At 48.0% G+C, this 18,801-nt stretch overlaps 1 protein-coding gene across 1 annotated transcript in view; it reads left to right on the top strand.

The window, feature by feature from the left end:
• The window catches only part of LOC8030520 (protein unc-80 homolog), a 231,893-nt gene that overhangs the window by 118,865 nt on the left and 94,227 nt on the right, over positions 1–18,801 (top strand). Inside the window, exons 23-27 of the mRNA XM_042293095.1 lie at positions 2,267–2,402; positions 5,285–5,551; positions 9,126–9,251; positions 12,387–12,551; positions 14,589–14,794. Coding sequence (XP_042149029.1) covers positions 2,267–2,402; positions 5,285–5,551; positions 9,126–9,251; positions 12,387–12,551; positions 14,589–14,794 — 900 coding nt within the window. The remainder of the gene's footprint in view (positions 1–2,266; positions 2,403–5,284; positions 5,552–9,125; positions 9,252–12,386; positions 12,552–14,588; positions 14,795–18,801) is intronic.

The raw sequence follows: 18,801 nt of genomic DNA, 5'->3' as shown, positions 1-18,801 counted from the left end.
CTTAAAGTTGTTTCAATTGGAAGTACAGTCCACTAGTCCCTTCCTACTTTTAAAGTCTCCACCTCCCCCGACCAGTGGTATTCTCTTGGCAGCCTTTTCATGATCCAAACCAGTTCCCATTGAGTTACGCCGCCCAAACCAAATTTTCTCCTGGTTTCCCTATGCCACCTTTTTTTGTATAATAAGTGCTGTGTCATGTTACTGTCTAGTCCAAGCACCTGTGTGCCCAAATATGCACTTTGCACAGCCCGCTATAACACAACATTTTGGGTCCAATATTGGATATCCCGCACAGGTTTATTTCTTTATTCGATAGAAACATAACTTTCACACCTGCTGTCTTAAAGAATCTTGGCAGTCTTCGTGCACAAACTTAGTGAACACTCGCCTCCAAATATCATCGTTCCAGCAGTCCTAGGTTTACAGCGACGAGCGAAATAAATTTCCCACTCAGAGCAATTAAGGTGGCGGCCGTCTTCTTTTTCGGAAAATTACTCCAACTCCTTTTTCGGCCGCAACTAGAGAAATTACCCCTAATTACTAAACTCAATATATAAGAGGTGGAGAACAGCTAAATGCCCATCTGCCCCAGCACTCATGCATCGTCACCCTCAACTTATCGGCTCAAAAAGCAAATGTTTCGTCCGTGCGCTTCCGCCGCCACAGCTTGGCATGCGAAAAGGCGCCGCAGGCTGCTGAACGCGCCTCACAGTCGAACGCCAGCTCCTCCGCTAGCGGCGCTGCGCGCGTTTTTCAAAGCGCCCCCTATAGTTCCCGCACGGAGTGTATACCCAGCACGACAGAGTCACCCGAACTCAACGTCGCCTGCGTTAAATATCGCCGCTCTGTTTTTCACACCTTAACCCGTTTGACGGTTTGGAACACAACAGTAGCGGCCCATATCTTGAGAATCCAGGCACCGAAACACGACGAGAAATGCCAATTTAGTGTGCTACCACCAAATTCATCTTCTCCTAGTGCTTGTGGGAGCAAAACAAACAAAACGAATAGCAAAGAGCATGTCAGACGTTTTGCAGACAACCTCACGCTGCCAGACACTTAAGAGACTTGAAAAGTGCATTAAGGTTCAGAAAAATGGCAATGGATAAACGTGCGGTAATTTTATTTCGCCGGGACTTAGTGAATGGTAATTTAAATTAAAGAATATCGCTGACAGGGTGCATTTTGTTGCGGAGTTCCATACAAACACGAGTCCATTGCCTTCCGTATTCCGCGGCACCATCTATTGTAAACTGGAGGTACTTGCCGAGCAGAAGCCACCAGGAGAACACAATCTGGTCACACTGCTGCAGCAGGTTTCAGTGGTTGTTTCCCCACCTGCCTATCTTACACCCTGCTTTAGGCCTTGTCGCACAGACAGCACTGACCATCTGTGACCTAAGGAGGCGATTTCTTGTCCATTTTCAAATGGAGATCATACTGACTACCATCCTCATCTTACGTATGGCAAGAGCGAACAGAAGACATAGATGACGTGTTCCATAGTTGCCTCTGCCAGTTTTTTTCATGTACCCTGGCCGTAATCCCTAACAAGCACACCAATTTGAATGATCCCTTGCTCCGACGGCAAGCAAAGGGGAACCAAGGCACATCTTCACAATGCCACGAAGTTTGGAAAGCAGCCGAAGCTAGTGCTCGTGTGAGGAGCGGGGGGGGCTCTCTAGAAAGACACGTTCGGTAGAGTACTTGTGTTTTCGAGTCGTGAGCAGAAATGGAAATGTCGTACCCATGTTCAACAGCATTGTCTCGTGCAAAGTGTAGCCTTCATGCTGGGGAATAATTGCAAAAGCTGTTAAAGCAGGATGCCTTTATAGGCTGTTTTCCAAAGAGAATTGGGAGAAGTTGTTGTGTTAACATGATAACCTGGGTTTTCTCTTCAAAATTAGGCCGTGGGATGTTGTGTGACTCAGTGATGTCAAGCTGTCATGCGACGCTGATGTCACATGACACAGTGATGTCAAGGTGTCATGTGACACTGCCATCACGGGACTTGGCCTGAAGTCCCGTTGTGTGGTCATGTGACTATGTGATCGATAGGGGCACAAACCTTAAAAGCAAAACAGGCTAAGCAGGTGAAACAAATTCAAACAGGTCGACACAAACACATGGCACATTCTGCATCATTTGGCTTCGTGCAAAGTATTCAGGTAATTTGAACTTGTCTTTAGTCGCATTGAGGTACCTCACATCTCGGAAGAAAAGAACTCGGGGTGGTTGGTTGATTTCTTGTCTTCCGGTTGTCCAGGCCATTGGGGCCAGGCTCGAGGAGATGCTCCAAAGTGAGGTGCTGGACCCTCTGGAGCTGGCGGCCCTGGCTGCAGATGAACAGAAGCGTCGCCAGTGCAGGATGGAGGACGAGGAGGAAGACTTTCTGGACGAGGGTACGCTACGTCTCCGGCCTCTTTTTACCCCCTCCTCTTGCCTTAGCCAGGTTTTTCTCCTGGTACTGTGGGCTAGAAGGGGGAGCTGCGGCTATAGTCGGGGCGGCGCGATTCGAGCCTAGAGGGCGTGGCACCATCTGTGTGCAGGAAGCTGTGCCACCTTTCACTCCAGGGCTAGAAGAGGAGAGGAAGGTGCTAAAAAAATGGGCTGGTCGAGCATTTTATCTCATTCTGTAGAGTTCAGCTGCAAAATTGGAACTGACCCCTTCTATGTTTTTAATGCGAAAGCATTAACTGTCCCATAGAGCGAGCCAATGCCATCAGCTTTGAAGGGACGCCAAACGGTTGCTAAATTTCCCTGTTCCAATAAAGCGAAATGAAGCCGCCATCTGAAGCCTCCAAGCTTTGAAGCCGCGCAAAAAGCCACGCAAAACGACAGCTAAATTCACCTCTCCAAAGGGAGCGAAGGGAAGCCGATTTCTGATGGGTAGGCTTCTATTGGCTGGCGCAAGTCATCAAAGAACGAGGCTCCCATTGGCTCTTGTGCAGTATAGTTTCAAAAACCGCCACCAGAGAAGCCCCCTCCGTGGTGGCACAGCGCACGCAACGGCTCGGCGAGGTGCGGCGGTGCGGGCCTGGCCCCAGAGCCCGTTAGGGCAAACTCTGCAGAGGTTGCATGGCCGAGCTCAGCGCGGCGCAGCCACTGCACGAGAGTGTGCGCTCGACCGTCTGCCGCTACCTCGGCAGTGCCGAAATGTGGCCGACCACGCCACTACGCCGCAAACAAACTAAGGGAGCGGAAGAATGACATTCATGCTTTCGCATTCACGACTCATAGAAGCGCTTAGGTGTCCTCGGACTTTTGTATTTCTTGTCTAGCTCCTTTTGAAGAATAACCCAGTTTGTAAAGAATTACCTGGTTTGTGCCATTGTGGCGTTGCTGCCAGCTTGCAGATGGTAACATGGTATAGTGACATGTAAAGCTTGAAGTGTGGGACCGCCATCGGCCGTTGGGAGCAGGCAATCGCCACACCTCACCTACTAGCCCACCATACTTGCGGAGGAATTGTGGCCTACCAAGAAGCAAGTGCTTACTTTTGGCCACGGTGAAGTGTGTCCACATGAAGTAAGAATGCAGTGTGATGATTGGCAATCCACACCAAAAAATAGACATGCAGGCTTTTGTTCATGAGTTGTGTTTCTAGTACTCAAGTAAATACAGAGTTTTGTGAGAAGATTGACTCCGCACCTTACAAATAGATCCGGCACCGTGGATTAATATATTTCTTTTAGAATACCTCCATATACACAGGCAAGTCTGTACTCCCCCATATACAAAGAGTTACTTCAGAGCGCAGCTCTTAGGTGCCCGTTTGCGCCGTAAATGGCGGCACCGTCGCGGCGTAATCGCGGTGACATTTCGGCGTGATGACGTTTCGGCACCGTGCCGAAACATCCTCATGACCGCCCTCGAGGGGTCACGTGACCCCCCTGAAGGGGGTCCTGAGGGGGTCACATGACCTCAAGGGGGTCGCGTGACTCCCTGGAGGGGAGTCACGTGACCCCTCAGGGGTTCGTCAGGACCCCTTTGGGGGGTCACGTGACCCCTCAGGGGGTCATGAGGGTCACGCGACGTCCCGAAGGTCATGTGACCTCACGGTTATGCCGGCGGCGACAGCGACGCCGCTCGGCGGGGAGTAGCAGGTAGGATGAGGAGGTGAGGAGAAGGGGTATACCCTCCCTTCAGTACCCTTCCCTCCTCCTCCTCCTCAAGAGCTGCACTCTAATTTGGCGTTTCAGTTAGTTGTAAACAGCTTTCATTTCTTTTTTAGGCTTTACAGATTTGTTTAAAAAAAAAAGCCGTGAAAGCTACATTATAATGCGGTTTGTACAGGTGAGGTGTATGGGCGGAGAACATAATATAAGGGGCTCATTGTCTCAGTAAGTCGAATATTTAACTAATATTTGACCAGGTAATATCCACCTTTCCTTTCTATGTGCAGACACCTATTTTTTCGGCTTCTTTTAGAGTGCCAGGGTTTTGCGCACTCTTTAAAGTATGGGGTGAATCTTCCGTTGAGAGTTAAGGCTACTGGGGTGATTTTTCGAGAAGCCCGTTCTGTGCTCATCTTGTGTCATCTCAACATCGTTGGATGCAGTGCCGCGGTTCTCCTGATCCAAGATAAACATGGCTCTCAAGGGTTTTCTGTTTTTGGAGTTTGGCTTTCTTTAAATGGGGGGGGGGGGGGGGGGGGGGGGTGTAGAGTTTATTTCCTCCTACAGCTAGATATGGTGCTTTTCAGCAGCAGACTTTGGTGTCGGACAAAAAAATCGGCATTTATCGTGCTTACGTATAAGAAGATGGGGCTTGAGGTTCCCCAACCTTCAAATGAACATAGGTGATTCGAATACTTCGTGGATATTTCATGGGGTGGTTGGGGGATGATGTTTCTTGTCAACAACAGATAAAACCGTAGGTAAAAATTTCTTCCCATGAAGCTCGTGCTTTTATTGTGCACGGACAGCTTCTAATCAGAGTTTTCCGTTTTTTTCTCATTTTGACAAAATTTCATGGTTTTTCATCTTTTCATAATTTTGACAAGACCGAATAGGGGTTTACTTTTGGGGTTTGTCAGTTTTATCAGATTCTGACAAAACCGGCTCGGAGGTTACTTTGGGAAGGGTTTTCCGTTTCCTCCGATATTGGTTAAACCGGCCTATATTTTTCGTGGTTTAGTCGGTTTCCCCCCATTTTTGATAACACCTGTTTGGGGAGTTTTTGTTGTGTCTTTCGATTACGGTTTGACCAACTCAAAGGCTACTTTTGGGGGTAACTTGGTACGTACAAAAAATGAGGTGTCTTAAACATGACCTGCTTGCAGCGAGCATCGACCCGGCGGGCAGCGGGTGCCCATTTGCCCTGAAGATGGCGGCGTGCCAGCTGCTGCTGGAGGTGACGGCGTTCCTGCGAGAGACATACCAGCTGCTGCCCCACAAGGCCGGCCTGCGCACGTCCACGCGGGAGCGCCCGCCGATGGAGCCTCGTAGTGTGAACGCCAACCGTCGCTGGAGCATGGCCCTCAGCACTCTGGGCGTGAGCCAGACCTCGGCCCACAGCCTGGTCTCGCTCGCCGAGCAGACCCACCCAGGTCTGTTGGGTTGCACCCTCTCTCTTGCCAACGTTGCTATAGATCGCTTTAGTTTCAAAGCTTCCCCTAGACTCTTACATGAGGAGGGTACCAAATACATCATTACCAGATAACTTCAGTTGCGAAACTTCCTGTGGACGCTGTACAATGGATAGCGTTCGAAACTCAATGACTTCAGTTGTGGAGTTTTTTGTAGATGCTGTTTAACAGAGAGAATTTGACATTTAACGTTACTAGAAGACTTCAGTTGTGGAACTTCTCATGGATGCTGTACGATGGAGGGCGTTAAAAACTCGACAGTACTACAAATCTTTAGTTGCAGAACTTTCCATAGACACTGTGCAATAGAGAGCGTTCAAATCCAAAGTTACCACATCTTTCAGTCATATCGTGTGAAACTGATGATGCATGCACCAGAGCAGTATATGGGGAGAGTTCTGTCAGTCTAAGATCTCGCCGCCGTAACGCTCTCCTCCCGAGTGAGCCAATCAGCTCGCGGCGCAGAGCGAGAGGCATGAGCGCGTGCGCGTGAACTCCCAGCTGCTCTTACCTGAGTTAGGAGGGCCGCCATGTTCGATCATTCTCCCGGCGGAATGCGTGGGATCGGCATCTAAATCTCGATTATTGCCTTTTATATCGCTGGCTCTGGCAAGAAAAGGACATTCTGTTATTCCTCGCTGGGTCAAAAAGCTAATAAATGAAGATTTTTCGGCGTATGGCCACAAACTTTTATTCTGGCGAAAAAGAAGTCGGCCCGTAGCAGACGACGCGTAGCCTCAGCAGTGCTCTTCTCCGACCAGTCTCCAACAGCGTTGCTAAAAAATGGCGGTCGTCTCCTCTCTGCTCCCTTCTTTCTCTCTCGCTCCTTCGGCGCTGTCCTCCCTTTCATTTACTTTCTCCTCTCCGGCGCCTTCATCGCCACACCCACTGGCCAAACTCTCCCAATATATGGCTCTGGCATACACCACTGCCGCACTGGTCGCCGGGAGCGACAGTTAAGGGTTATGGATTATCTTGGTTCGAAAACTACTTGACAGGCATTTTACTTTTTTTAAGAATAAAATCATACCTTCCTTAAAAGTGTAGTGCAACGTTTTAATGTCAAAAGAATTTGCAGTTTCTATTTCTTATATTGTTTATCTAGGCACAAGTGACAATAATCCATAAAGTTATTACAATGTACACTAGAGGTTTAACTGGCGCTAGTGTCTATGCTGTTATCGGGACGCAAATTGAAGCGGACAGCAACCAGTCTACTTTTGCAGTGTTTCTGTGCATTTCTATGGAAAAATGAGCGTGCATTTTGTCTCTTACCCGAAAAATAACAAGGATCATCTTTGGTATGTTGGTCGTACCGAATAGCATGTACTTTTATTAGCATTGTAAATGTGAACGAGTTTAAACTTTGTTATATTTCTGGCCCAAACCTCGGTTCCATAGCAGGTATGTAAAAACGAGCGACGATTTTAAGCAAAAACAAATCCGAGGACACCTAAGCACTTCTTATGAATTGTGCATGCGAAAGCATGAAGGTCGTTCTTCCGCTCCCTTAGTCTGTCTGCGGCATAGTGCACGGGACGGCCACGTTTGCCCGGCTAATGGCCGAGCGCGCGTTCTTGGAAGTGGTTGCGCCGCGCTGAGCTTGGCCGTGCACCCTCCTTGGAGTTCGCCCGAATGGGCTCTGCCACCAGGCCCGCACTGCCGCACCGCTCTTACCGGCGGCGGGGCCGCTGCGTGTGCTGCACCGCCATGGAGAGGGCTTCTCTGCTGGCTTTTTATGGAACTGTGCCGCACGAGAGCCAAAGGGAGCCTCGTTCCTTAATGACGCACGCCAGCCAATGGGAGCATAATCCATCAGAATTCTGCTTCACTTGAGAAAGGGGATTTTAGGTACCGTTTGGCCAACATTTGGCGTGGTTTCAAAGCTGATTACGTCGGTTCGCTCCATGGGACAGTTACTGCTTTCGCATTAATAACAACCGAAAGGAATGTAGAGTGTGTTCAAAATTTGCCAGCATTCCGGTGACGCTTATATATTTCTTGTATGCACGTCCTGTCACTAACGTAAAGTAAATGCAAAAAAATAAAGTATGTGGGCTATGAAAGGTGTGTCTTTTTATTATTTCCTATGCCAGGTGACTTTTATTGGGAACCTGTCCTCTGGCTTCTCAATATTTTCGAAAATTTTGAGCGTGCGGGTGACGTAATTTAAACGCAGAACAAGGATCTTCGCACATATTCATGAGCAGAAAGAATAAAGCAGCTCTTATTTATGGCAAATCGGACTGTATTACGTAGCCTTCAATTTATTTTGATCATCTGCACAAGGAGTTACTGATCCAGTGTTACTGCGTAGTGCTTGCCGTCTCTCCTGGTTTTCCAGATGTCCTCCATTCATTTGGCTCGTATATCCGCCATGCTAGAAAGCGCCGATGCCGTGTTCGTGCTAACAGTGTGCGACAGTGCACATAAATACGTCTGAGGCCATTTTCGCACCGTTTTAATGCCATGAATTTGAAATAAAAAAACACTGCAACTGGCCAATTCTTTCATTTGCTTGACTGAGGAATGTTTCAAGTTACCTAGTACAAATGAATTATTCGTGATATTTGCTCTTATGATCAATTACAGGGAGAAAATGCACTCGCTTTTTTCCATGGAAGTGCATTACTGGAAGTTAATTTCCGGCTTGTTGCTCTCTGCTTCAATTTGCGACAACACACTAGTGCCAGTTGAACCTCGAGCTTACATTATAATAAATTTGTGCAAAAAAACGCTTCATCTTGCCCGGAGAGACTGTTTTTGCGTAATTGCAAAAGAAAAAACAAATTATTTGCTCAGCTGCAGCCGTGTGTGGCGGTTACGGGAACTACAATGTCACGTTGCATACCGCAGCTGCTCTAGAAGAGTAAATAATTGTATTCAAACGAAAACGTGCTGGCAAGAGTGGCACATTATGAATGAAGAAGGGATCCTGGCAAACTCGCCAATTGTCACGTTCGCCCAAAACGACACACGAAATCAGTGGAGGCGAGACAAACATAGATGGTAATGGAACACTGATATTTACAACACACGCATCAAGAAAACGACTATGATTGCAAGAAGAATGAAATTAAGTGAAAGGTCAGACATCCAAACTAAACATTGTCCCGGTGTCAAGTCCTAAACCCACGTCGTCCCCCCAATCGTCTGGCTGGCAGTCCACGTGACGTCAGCACTGGCGGCAGTCTGGGTGGTAGGATGGAGTGTCCCAGCAGTGCTGGAGCGAGGCGGATGACCACTTGCCAAACTTTGACGCTCTCATTTCTCTTCTTCTTCTTGCAATTTGCAGAATCCGAAACCCCGTCTTTTCCAGTTTTCTTTTCTACTCTCTTACACCAAAACTGTCGCATGCGTCGTGTATGTTTTGGTGCATAAAGTGACCATTTTGGTCATTCCATGCACCAAAATGGCCAAAGGGTCATTGCTCTAAAGCGTAGCCTAATGTTTGGGGTATGTCATTTTTCCAGCATGGCTGCCAGTGTTGGTAGACCCCTCCTGACATTGGGGTGTGTCTTCTGTCTCGTTGCAGTTGTGGTAGGAGAGAGAAGGATCAGCTTTGTGCTGCACGAAGCAGACGCCGAAGGAGAGTCGGAGAACAGCAGCAACAACACGGTCAACGTGCCAGAGGAACTCGTCCTTCCAGACGAAAAACGAGGTGGGGCTCCCTTCTTGTTAAACCGACACACAGGATGTCCCCGTAACAAAAACATACATTATATTTTTTCACCGCAAGAATAAAATATGTGTCGTCGAGCACTCGGTTTCCACCCAGTTGTAGCGCTAACGGTCAAAACCAGGTGCCAAGGTTTCCAGATGAACCGTTGTCTTATTGAAAAAATTTAAAAGCGATTTTCGGAAATTTTAGATGGCAAAACCGTGGCTGACAAGGCCCACGAATATGTGGGGATGAATGACGTCAACTTTCGGGAGTGGGCTTCATTTTCTGATGGAAAGTTTCAGAAAATCACTCGTAATTATGAATAAGTTTGTGATAAGTGCTAAAATTCTGAAACTTTGGCATCTGGTCCAGATAACCGAGTATTTGGTGATGCTTAGTTTATCTTCGCGGTGAAAAAAAAAATTTTTTGGGGGGGCGAGCTTTTTACAATTGAGAGACCTTGCTTGAAACATGTAAGACAGTCTCTCAGATGATTTTTTATGTGTGTTTTAGTTCATTTCGTCTATAATAAAATTGTTTGCTCTGTACTAGGGATCCTTGGCAGCACTCATACTTCCGCGGACTGCCTCAGGATGTCCGAATGTTTTGTTCCTGTGCATTGGATGTCTTTGGCTTTCGAGTCATGATTTTTTTTCAAATAGGTTAGGGAGATTGTAAAATTGTCACGGAATTTAGAAGCATAATTTCTATGGTAGACATCCTGGAGCTCTGTTTTTGTCTTTCCGCTAGTTTAATCTATCTGTCTTCAGGTAAGAAATAGTAGTGGTGGCAAGTATGAATTCTCGGAGGCCTCGTGTGTTGTGGTGGTTCTTTGTTTTTCACACCATTAAAGAGGCTTCAAGCTACTCGTGGGCCTTTGGAAATAACTGAATGGCTTTATTTATTCATTCATGCCCAATGCATGCTCGTCAACGTCGACGACGACGACGAGGAGGATGATGATGATGATGATGATGATGATGATGATGATGATGATGATGATGATGATGATGATGATGATGATGATGATGATGATGATGATGATGATGATGATGATGAAGGAAAAGAAAATACATTCTACCTGTGTACACAGAAATGCACGTTTGTGCACAAATATAAAACCATTAGACTCGACTATTAAGAAAAGGCAGTTCATAAAATAGGAATGAAAGCATTAATCACGTTCCTTTATCAAATATTAAGAAATGAGTAATTTGAAACCATTTAAACAGTATTACTGTGCTATGGTCAATTTCATTCTTCAACTGCAAATTGAAAAAAAATGAGCAGTCCTGCGTGAATCCACAGTGCAGTCACAGTGACAACTGTGACAGCTTACTAAACCCTACTGTATACTCATGTATGTTGCACCTTACGTGGTGAAACCATCGCCAACATTTGCCCGGAAAGTGACACACTCTTCTATGACTATGAAACTATCTACCGTAAAGTTCCGAAAGAACGCCCACCCAAAATGAAGAGATAAATGGTGAAAAACATGGGCTGGGCCATCTTTGCGGATGCCACAGCAAAACTTTATGAAAAATTATTGATGAACACCCTGGCACCGGCCACAAACTACGTGACGTGGGAACTGATACCGCAGGTCGCATTTCATGTTGCGAAGGACTCGCGGAAGCCCGCCGAGAACTCTCATCTCACGGGAAAGAATACCGCAAATCGCAGAGGCAGCTGAATCATATTTTATGATGCAATATACACATGGGACCAACTCGCTAAGAATCGAGATTGCGCGTGCAGATCGCGGACAAAAACGCGGGAATCCGCTACAAACGTTGTCACGGGAACGGATACCGCAGATTGCGGACGCAGAAGATTCGCATTTCACGGTGCAACATACACGCGGGAACAACTCGCGTGTTACGAAAGCCGATATCGTGCATGCAGATCTTGAAGCAAAACGTGGGAACCTGCTATGAACTCGCTTGTCAGACGTGCCGGTACAGCAAATCGTTCGGTTATTGCGATTCCCCTTGGACATTGCGTAACCTCCGACGGGAATGGGGGGGGGTGGGTGATGTATTCAAATTTTTACGTTACAGATATTTAGCCAGAAAAACGGGATGGGTGATTTCTCGGGGGCGGGCATTCTCTCGGAACTTTACGGTTGCTAGGAGATGTCGCGTGGCTAGTCACATGACATCATGACCTCAAGTGATGATTCATATAGAATTTCCCTAGACTTGATTTATATAGAATTTCTATAGAGTGTTTATGTCTATAGATTGTTTCTATAAAATTTTGTAGAAATTCTAATATTAATTTTTAAAGTTTTCGTATAAAGTCTATGGACACCTTAACTGTTCATAAACGCAAGCCATCTCTTGACCCCCAGAGACTTCGATCGCTCCATTTCGGCAAGCTTCCCAAGCCTGATGGTGTCAAAATTTCTGGGACGATAAAATTCTACAGAAATTGCGAAGTTGGGGATCTAGCGATGTCCCTCTGCTGCGCTATAAGACGCGTAAGAGTGGATAGATTGTTTTATGGGTGTATTAAAAAATCTCCAACAAATCTCTCGCTAACCGGTCCTTTAGTAATTCACCTGGTCGTAAAATATTTCACGAACATCTCAAAAGTGGCGTTATGGTGGGGATTGTTTGTCCTCGTATGACCGGAAGTTTGTCAGAATGTCAGTCGACAACAGCGCCCCCTTCCGCCGCTTTTAATAAAAGGGGTTTATAGAGCGCCTATAGAAATTCTGTGGAGCTTAACATTTTGAAGCAACCCGAGGCAGGAAATACGAAAGGTGACACCAAGAGACGAGAAGGAGGACATCTCAAACAGACGTTCTTCCTCTCTTTAAAACGTTCTCCTCCTCTTCTTTTGGTGTCAACTTTAGTGTTTCCTCAGTCTCAAGTTGCTTCAAAATGTTCAGTACACACCAAATTGCGCCCTCACGTTCTTTTAAATTTTATGTCGCGCTACACCGTGACGTTATACCATGACGTCACACCACACCGTCCCGTGACACCACGACGGGCACCGAACATCGTTTCGAGGAGGGGCGGGAGAAAAGAGCCCATAACATCTATCGCCATAAAAAGGAGTACTCTCGAAATGACCGAACAAGTCAAAGAATGTTCCCTGACGAAAGCCATGTCGCTGCAGGCCGGCGCATTGCCCAGGGGCGTCCCCACCTGCTGCGCAGGGCGGGGGGCTCCTGTGCGGGCCACAACTCGAGCTTCAAGCGCTGCAGCCTCAAGCTGAAGAAGCCCGGCGACCGCAAGTCCCGGGCACGTTCCTCGACGTTCGCCGAAGACGAGGAGGAGGGAGGTTTGTGCCCCGAGCCCATGACATCTTTCCCGTGGCCGTCCTTGTGGGGTCGACTAGAGCCGCCTAAGCATGAACACTGGTCTCGGAGCTTTCTTGCTTACTTTGTTACCAAGCCCAGTGAAACTGCACAAGCCTGTTCAGATGTTTGTGCCATTTTCAAATGTCTGGTAATTTTTTAAAATCATGTCAGTCTTCAGGATAATTTAACTTGCCTGCCTTTGTTTGCAAACACAATAGAGAAAAGCTATTCAATAAAAATAATGTCCTAACATATGGCTGTAATAAGTTACCGCTCAAGAAGGTAGGGCGAGGGAAAGGAAGGCCGGGGAGGAAGGAGCAGACTAAACGCTAGAAAGGAGCGGGGGAAACCTCCTCTCTGCAGCGTTGCGTCTGCTTCTTCGTCCCCGGCCTGCCTTTCCGTCACCCTACCTTGTTGAGTTGCAACAAACTATAGATACTCTAAGTATTAAGAACACAGTGTTGGAAGTACTTTATAGATTGAACCATTATTAGTGACTTTACAACTCACTGAAGTTCAGTGTTCAATGTGTGACTACCAATAAAACAACAGGTCATTTAAAATTTTTATTACGCCTATATTGAATGACAAGCTTTCATCATAGTATGGTTCACACAGTTAGCTACGTATTACAGAAGTAGTCATATTTATATCTGCCCTAGATGATGAGATATCCTTACTGGACATTAGCAAAAGTCCACAGCTTGTAATAATTGGGTTGTGGGGATATTTATACAGCGTGTAGTTGGTCAGCCATTAAAGTTGCGACGAGTCACACGCTGTAGATGAGCAATTTAGCCAGTGCAGTACAACCGCTAGCCTGGGGTCTTTAACGTGCACCACGCAGTAGTGATACACGACCGCACGCCGGTACGATGCTCATCCAGATCGAAAAGGGTAGGGGTGGGGCTCGAACCCAGGATCCCTGGGTTCTGCAGCGCGAGCTTTCGCTCCACGCGCGTCGAGCTGGGTGTGCGCTTTAGCCCACTCGGCCACCGATCCCCCCTCCACAGCTTGTGTTTTGCAAGACATAATATCAATTTATAATATCTGAGCCAGCTGATATTGCGCTGAAGTTGACGCTAAAACAGTGTTTTTGCAAAATCCTCAGCTTGTGTTTTGCAAAAACACTGTTTTAGCGTCAACTTCAGCGCAATATCAGCTGGCTTAGGTATTATAAATTGATATTATGTCTGAAATATTTATCCACAAATTAAGAAACTTGGCAGGTCAGAAGAAAAATAGTTGCAGATTTCAAGATCGCTATAATTCCTGAAAAACAATTTTTAGGAATTTTTCGGCACCGCAGAATTACGGCTTCCCTTCAGTAAGTTACACCTACAGAATCGACGCCTCACTCTGTGACAGAAACGCTTTTCCCTTCAGAAATATCGAAGAATTCCGCGACAGATTGAAACAATGTCGTCTGAGCTTCTCGACATCATACGTAAAGCCCAGGAAGTTGCATTTTTGAATCATAACTGTCACCATCTGCACCTCCTGCTTTGCACGAGGCAACAAAACGGGGCTGGTAAAGAGACGAGCAGAAAGTGGCAAATTGTAAGCGCCTGGCATCGGTTGTCCCAAATAGAAGAACGAGAAAGAGAGCGACAGAAAACCGGGAAAAGAAAGCAGACGACAGGTTTGGCATGTCTGTTTTGTTGTGACAAGAGGAACTTGTTAGGGTGCTTGTCAACCTCATTTATTGTCATACAACGCGCGACGCCGGCGGCTTTTTGCATAATAAATTCAGAAAAACACTGCCGTAGATACAGACCATGCAAGTGATCTTTTTTTCTTCTTTGTGTATACCAAAGCGTAGCCATCAACACGGTCCCTTGGGGCCCACCGACGCCCACGTCTATGTCCCGCCGGTCCGAAGTGGCCAAAATTTGCAGGACTTTTCCATCCAGATTATTCTATTAACTCTATGTTACATTCTGGGGAACAGAGCGTGGATACTTTAAGCTCATTCAGCAGTTTCAGCCGCATTTAGAGACGTGCTCGGGTGTCCACAGGGTTGAGGAGAACGGAGAGCATCAAGTCCCGGCGCAAGGTGAGCGCGGTCTCTGACCGGAGCGACACGAGCGAGCGGGCGGACGTGAGTGGGGAGGAGAGCCCGGGAGTGCTCAGCGACGAGCCAGCACCAGAGAGCCCCGTGGACCTGCTCGCAGCAGACGGAGAGGACGCCGCCGCCATCGCCGCCAGGATGCCCTGGCTCAAGGCGAGTGCCCCCTCTGTTCGTTGCAAGGGGGGGGGGGGGGGGGGGGGGGGGAGGCAGGCAGGCCCCGGAAAGCGTCGACCCTCGTGCGGCCCTGTTGTAAAATGACTGCGTCCTATGTGCGCTTAGACATCAGGAAATTAGCCTGGTGTCTACACTGTAGACGAGGAATTTAGCCAGTGTGGTACGACCGCTAGCTCGGGGTCTTTAATGGTGCACCATGCAGTAGTGGAACGCGACCACACATGCTGGTACATTGCTCATCCAGATCGAGACGGTCGGGGGTGGGGACCGAACCCAGGACCCCTGGGTTCGGCTACCTGATGGTCCATTGTAATAGATGTACATGTTCTCCGCTATTTGATGACATTAAGATTTTAGCATGGCACAGAAGCGGGAATGCCAGGGAAATTGATGAGGCCTTTTTTATTGCTAACTACGATGCGGGCTTTTGTGTAAGCGCATCCCTAGCCCTAGTGAGTGACGAGGTTGATTTTATCAGGAAGTCAGGCAAGTATGTGTAGGCGTGTGTCGGCATGATGGGTTAGGGCTGTGTTATTGGGTTGATTTTTTTTTTTGCCTACCCTGTTCAACGCTGTGTCTGTATTCTCTTTCCACTGGTCATCCGTCTTTTCGCTTCATTTTAATACCATTTTTACATGGCCAACCAGCTACGGTAGCTCAACTACACACCTTGTTGTAGTTACCCAAGTTCTGCAGCGTGAGGTTTTGTTTCATGCTTCAAGCTGCAGTGTGTTAAAGGTCGACCAACAAGCAGAAAGGAGTAGACTTTCCCTCAATTCTGCCTTTTCATTTGAAAAAGAGGGACCCCCCCCCCCCCCCTTTCTGCAGGGAATTGCTCAAAGAAAGACCCACTGTAGCATGCTCTGTGATGAATATTTTTAGGGGCGAAGCTCTTTAGGGTCTAGCCTTGTCCGGCGTCCATGCTCACATCGATTGCCATCCCATCTGCCTTCTTAAAAAAACAAAAAATGTTTGCACAGTCGACAGGATTCGAACCTGTGCGGGGAGACCCCAATGGATTTCTAGTCCATCGCCTTAACCACTCGGCCACGACTGCGGGATGAGTAGGGGGCTCTGAGATGTGGTAGTAACTCAAGAGCTGGGGATATCATGGATGAGAGGTTGCATGTAGCCGCTCAACGTTTATAGACGAGAGGGCGCTGCGGTCAAATGCTTAACTGCGTATATAACCACTATCCGTACCACACACTCTCTTTCTGACATGGATTGTTGACTTGAGCAATGGAGATGCGTTCCCACGGCTTCTAGCGGATCCAAGCTGATCCGCTAGAAGAACCACTGGCTTTGCATTTCACTGACCATAAAGCAGTAATAATGAAGTCGAAACGTAACCCGGAACTCAGCACTATTTATGAGCAATAAAAAGAAATCAACACCATCAGCACTACCTATAAAAAATAAAATCAGCATCATCAGTGTAATATTCTGCCTACGGGGCGCTAAAACTATGAAGGACTCATTGGACGGAGAAGCCGGTGTTCCATGGCCGAGCCGGAGAAGCCGTCTTCTTGAGTGAACCCTGTCTGGTTTACCCGGTGGCGAAAAGAAAGACAACCGTCCTGTTCGAGTGTTGGCAAAATGTCTGACCGAGCGCTGGCCTCGAGGCCGCCAGCGCGTGGCACCTTCTTTTATTAGAGAACTGATGTCCGTTGTTATGCCATCATTGAGAATACTAAAAAGACCGACAAATGTAAATACTACACTCTCCCTTCCTTGAACGATTTATGAGAGAGGTGTGGAATAAGAATGTACGTTAAACACTTCGCGACCTTTTAACAAATTACTAAAGTTAACACGTCTCCGAACTTAACGAATATACAAAATGTCCTAAGTGAAAATGTTAATTACCTTGCGGAAAATGTTCATTATATATAAAGTCTTGTGCACTTTAACACGAAAATGAAAAGAGTTCCACCCCTCACTTGCGACTTCTCAACACTTTGAAAAGTTCAACCAGTTTCATTATCTTATCAAGTCTACATATAAAACTTTTCCCCTTTGTTGAAAAAAAAAAAAAGAGAACACCATGCGTATATGTACACCCGCACATTCCGCTTATATTTAAAAAATGTCCAGGACACATGTGCAGTATTGGCCGTTATTTTGTTAGTGGTGTTATATGTTGGTAGTTTTGTGTTTGTCATGGACATTTCTCCTTGGCCAAGGATTTTCTATGACAGTGACTGATTCATTTCCTATAGCAAGTAAACATAGCTCATAACAAATGACAACTATCAGGAAACCTAACTAGCAAGAACTACAAAACCTTTCTAATTATTATTCAGAGTCCGAGTCCAAACTACCATTACTAACTGCGAGGATGTAGTCCCTAAATTCCAGTGGAAGTCTTTTTTTGCGTATTGGTCGACTTTGTGCTGTTCGTGGCTGAGAAAATATAGTAGGAGCTCTAGATGACTCAGAGGTCGAAGGCGGTGCGTGTAATTCCGTTGTAGTCTCGTCACCGGAGTCTTCAGGTGGAGGCGTCGACAATGGCGTGCTGAAACCAGCGTCCAGAGGAGTACTCGTCTTCGTTAAAGGAACACTGAGAAGTTCTTCACGGGGATCTGGGAAAGCGTCCAGATCGGGGATGGGCAATTCAATATTTACATGCACAGGCTGTTCAAGCCCTGAAACAGGAATAAGCATGGGGACAGGCCCAAGAATTGGAACAGGCCCGGGGACAGGCGCAGGAACGGAAGCAGGCCCGAGGACAGGCCCAGGGACAGGAATAAGCCTGGGGACAGGCCCAAGAATTGAAACAGGCCCGGGGACAGGCCCAGGGACGGAAGCAGGCCCGAGGACAGGCCCAAGAACAGGAACATGCCGAAGGACAGGCCCAGGAACAGTAGCAGGAGACCCAGGCACTGAAGTGCTGCCGGGCGCCACAAGATGCCCGGGGTCCACAGCAAGACCCTGACCATGGACACTAGTGAATGCAGGAGGAAGATCTTGCCCCTTGGGAGAACCCAGAGTTGCATGGCGGGCTGTACCTGCCACCCGTGCAGCAGGAGAACCGGGTCTCCTCAAGAGACCAGACGCTGCGAGGTCACTAGAGCCTTTATCGTCATCATCATCATCGTCATCCCAGCCTTGGTCAGAAACTTGTATCGAAGGCAGTTGTGCCGCTTTTGTGAGTTTCGCTGCATTCCATCTTCTACCATCAGCTAGTTGATATGTTGCAGGTCCTAGCTGTGCTTGTATCATTTGTGGTTCAGTGTATCTACTGTGAAGTTTATTCTGATGAGTGGGCTTGAAGACACGGACAGCTTGGCCCGGGTGAAACTGAGGTGTTCGCACCGCTCTGCGATGATCCAAGTAAGATTTCATGTGTTGCTGATACTGTGACAAGTTGGTAGCGCCCCCCTCCAGTCCGCCCGTCTGCGGCCGCCTGGCTCGGCGGGCAACATTGTTCACCACACCAATAAACACCGTTGAGCACACGCTGCTCCGGTCAGTCATCGTCCACCCTCAACCAGGCTGCGTGTCGTCTCTTCTCGGCGGGTGCTTCGGCCCCCTTCGTCCACGTTCCAGAAAGATCGTGACACTGGCGACGAGGAACCGTGGCACTGGAGGCCACCAACGTGCACGGTTCGGCCCACGCCGCCGAGAGAGTCGCAACACCGCCCCCCGCTCCTGTCGCCATGCCGCTGTACGGGAGGCTCGAGCCGTTCGACGGAGATGGGTCCGCCTGGCCAGTCTACGAAGAACAAGTCCACGTGTTCTTCCGGGCGAACGACACGCCGGAGGCGAAACAACGGGACATCTTCCTGGCCAGTTGCGGGACCCGCGTCTTCAGCCTCCTGCTCGACCTCCTCAAGCCGGCCACGCCGCACGTCAAAACGCTGGGTGAGCTGCTCGCCACGCTGCGCTCGCACTTCAACCCGGCGCCGTCCACGCTTATGGAGCGGTTCCGCTTCAACAACCGGAGCCGCCAGGACGGGGAGACCCTCGGGCAGTTCGTCGCT

This window comes from Ixodes scapularis, unplaced genomic scaffold, assembly GCF_016920785.2.
Source record: "Ixodes scapularis isolate PalLabHiFi unplaced genomic scaffold, ASM1692078v2 PGA_scaffold44__24_contigs__length_19508400, whole genome shotgun sequence".
Classification (NCBI taxonomy): domain Eukaryota; kingdom Metazoa; phylum Arthropoda; class Arachnida; order Ixodida; family Ixodidae; genus Ixodes; species Ixodes scapularis.
This window is presented reverse-complemented; position numbering and strand designations above follow the sequence as displayed.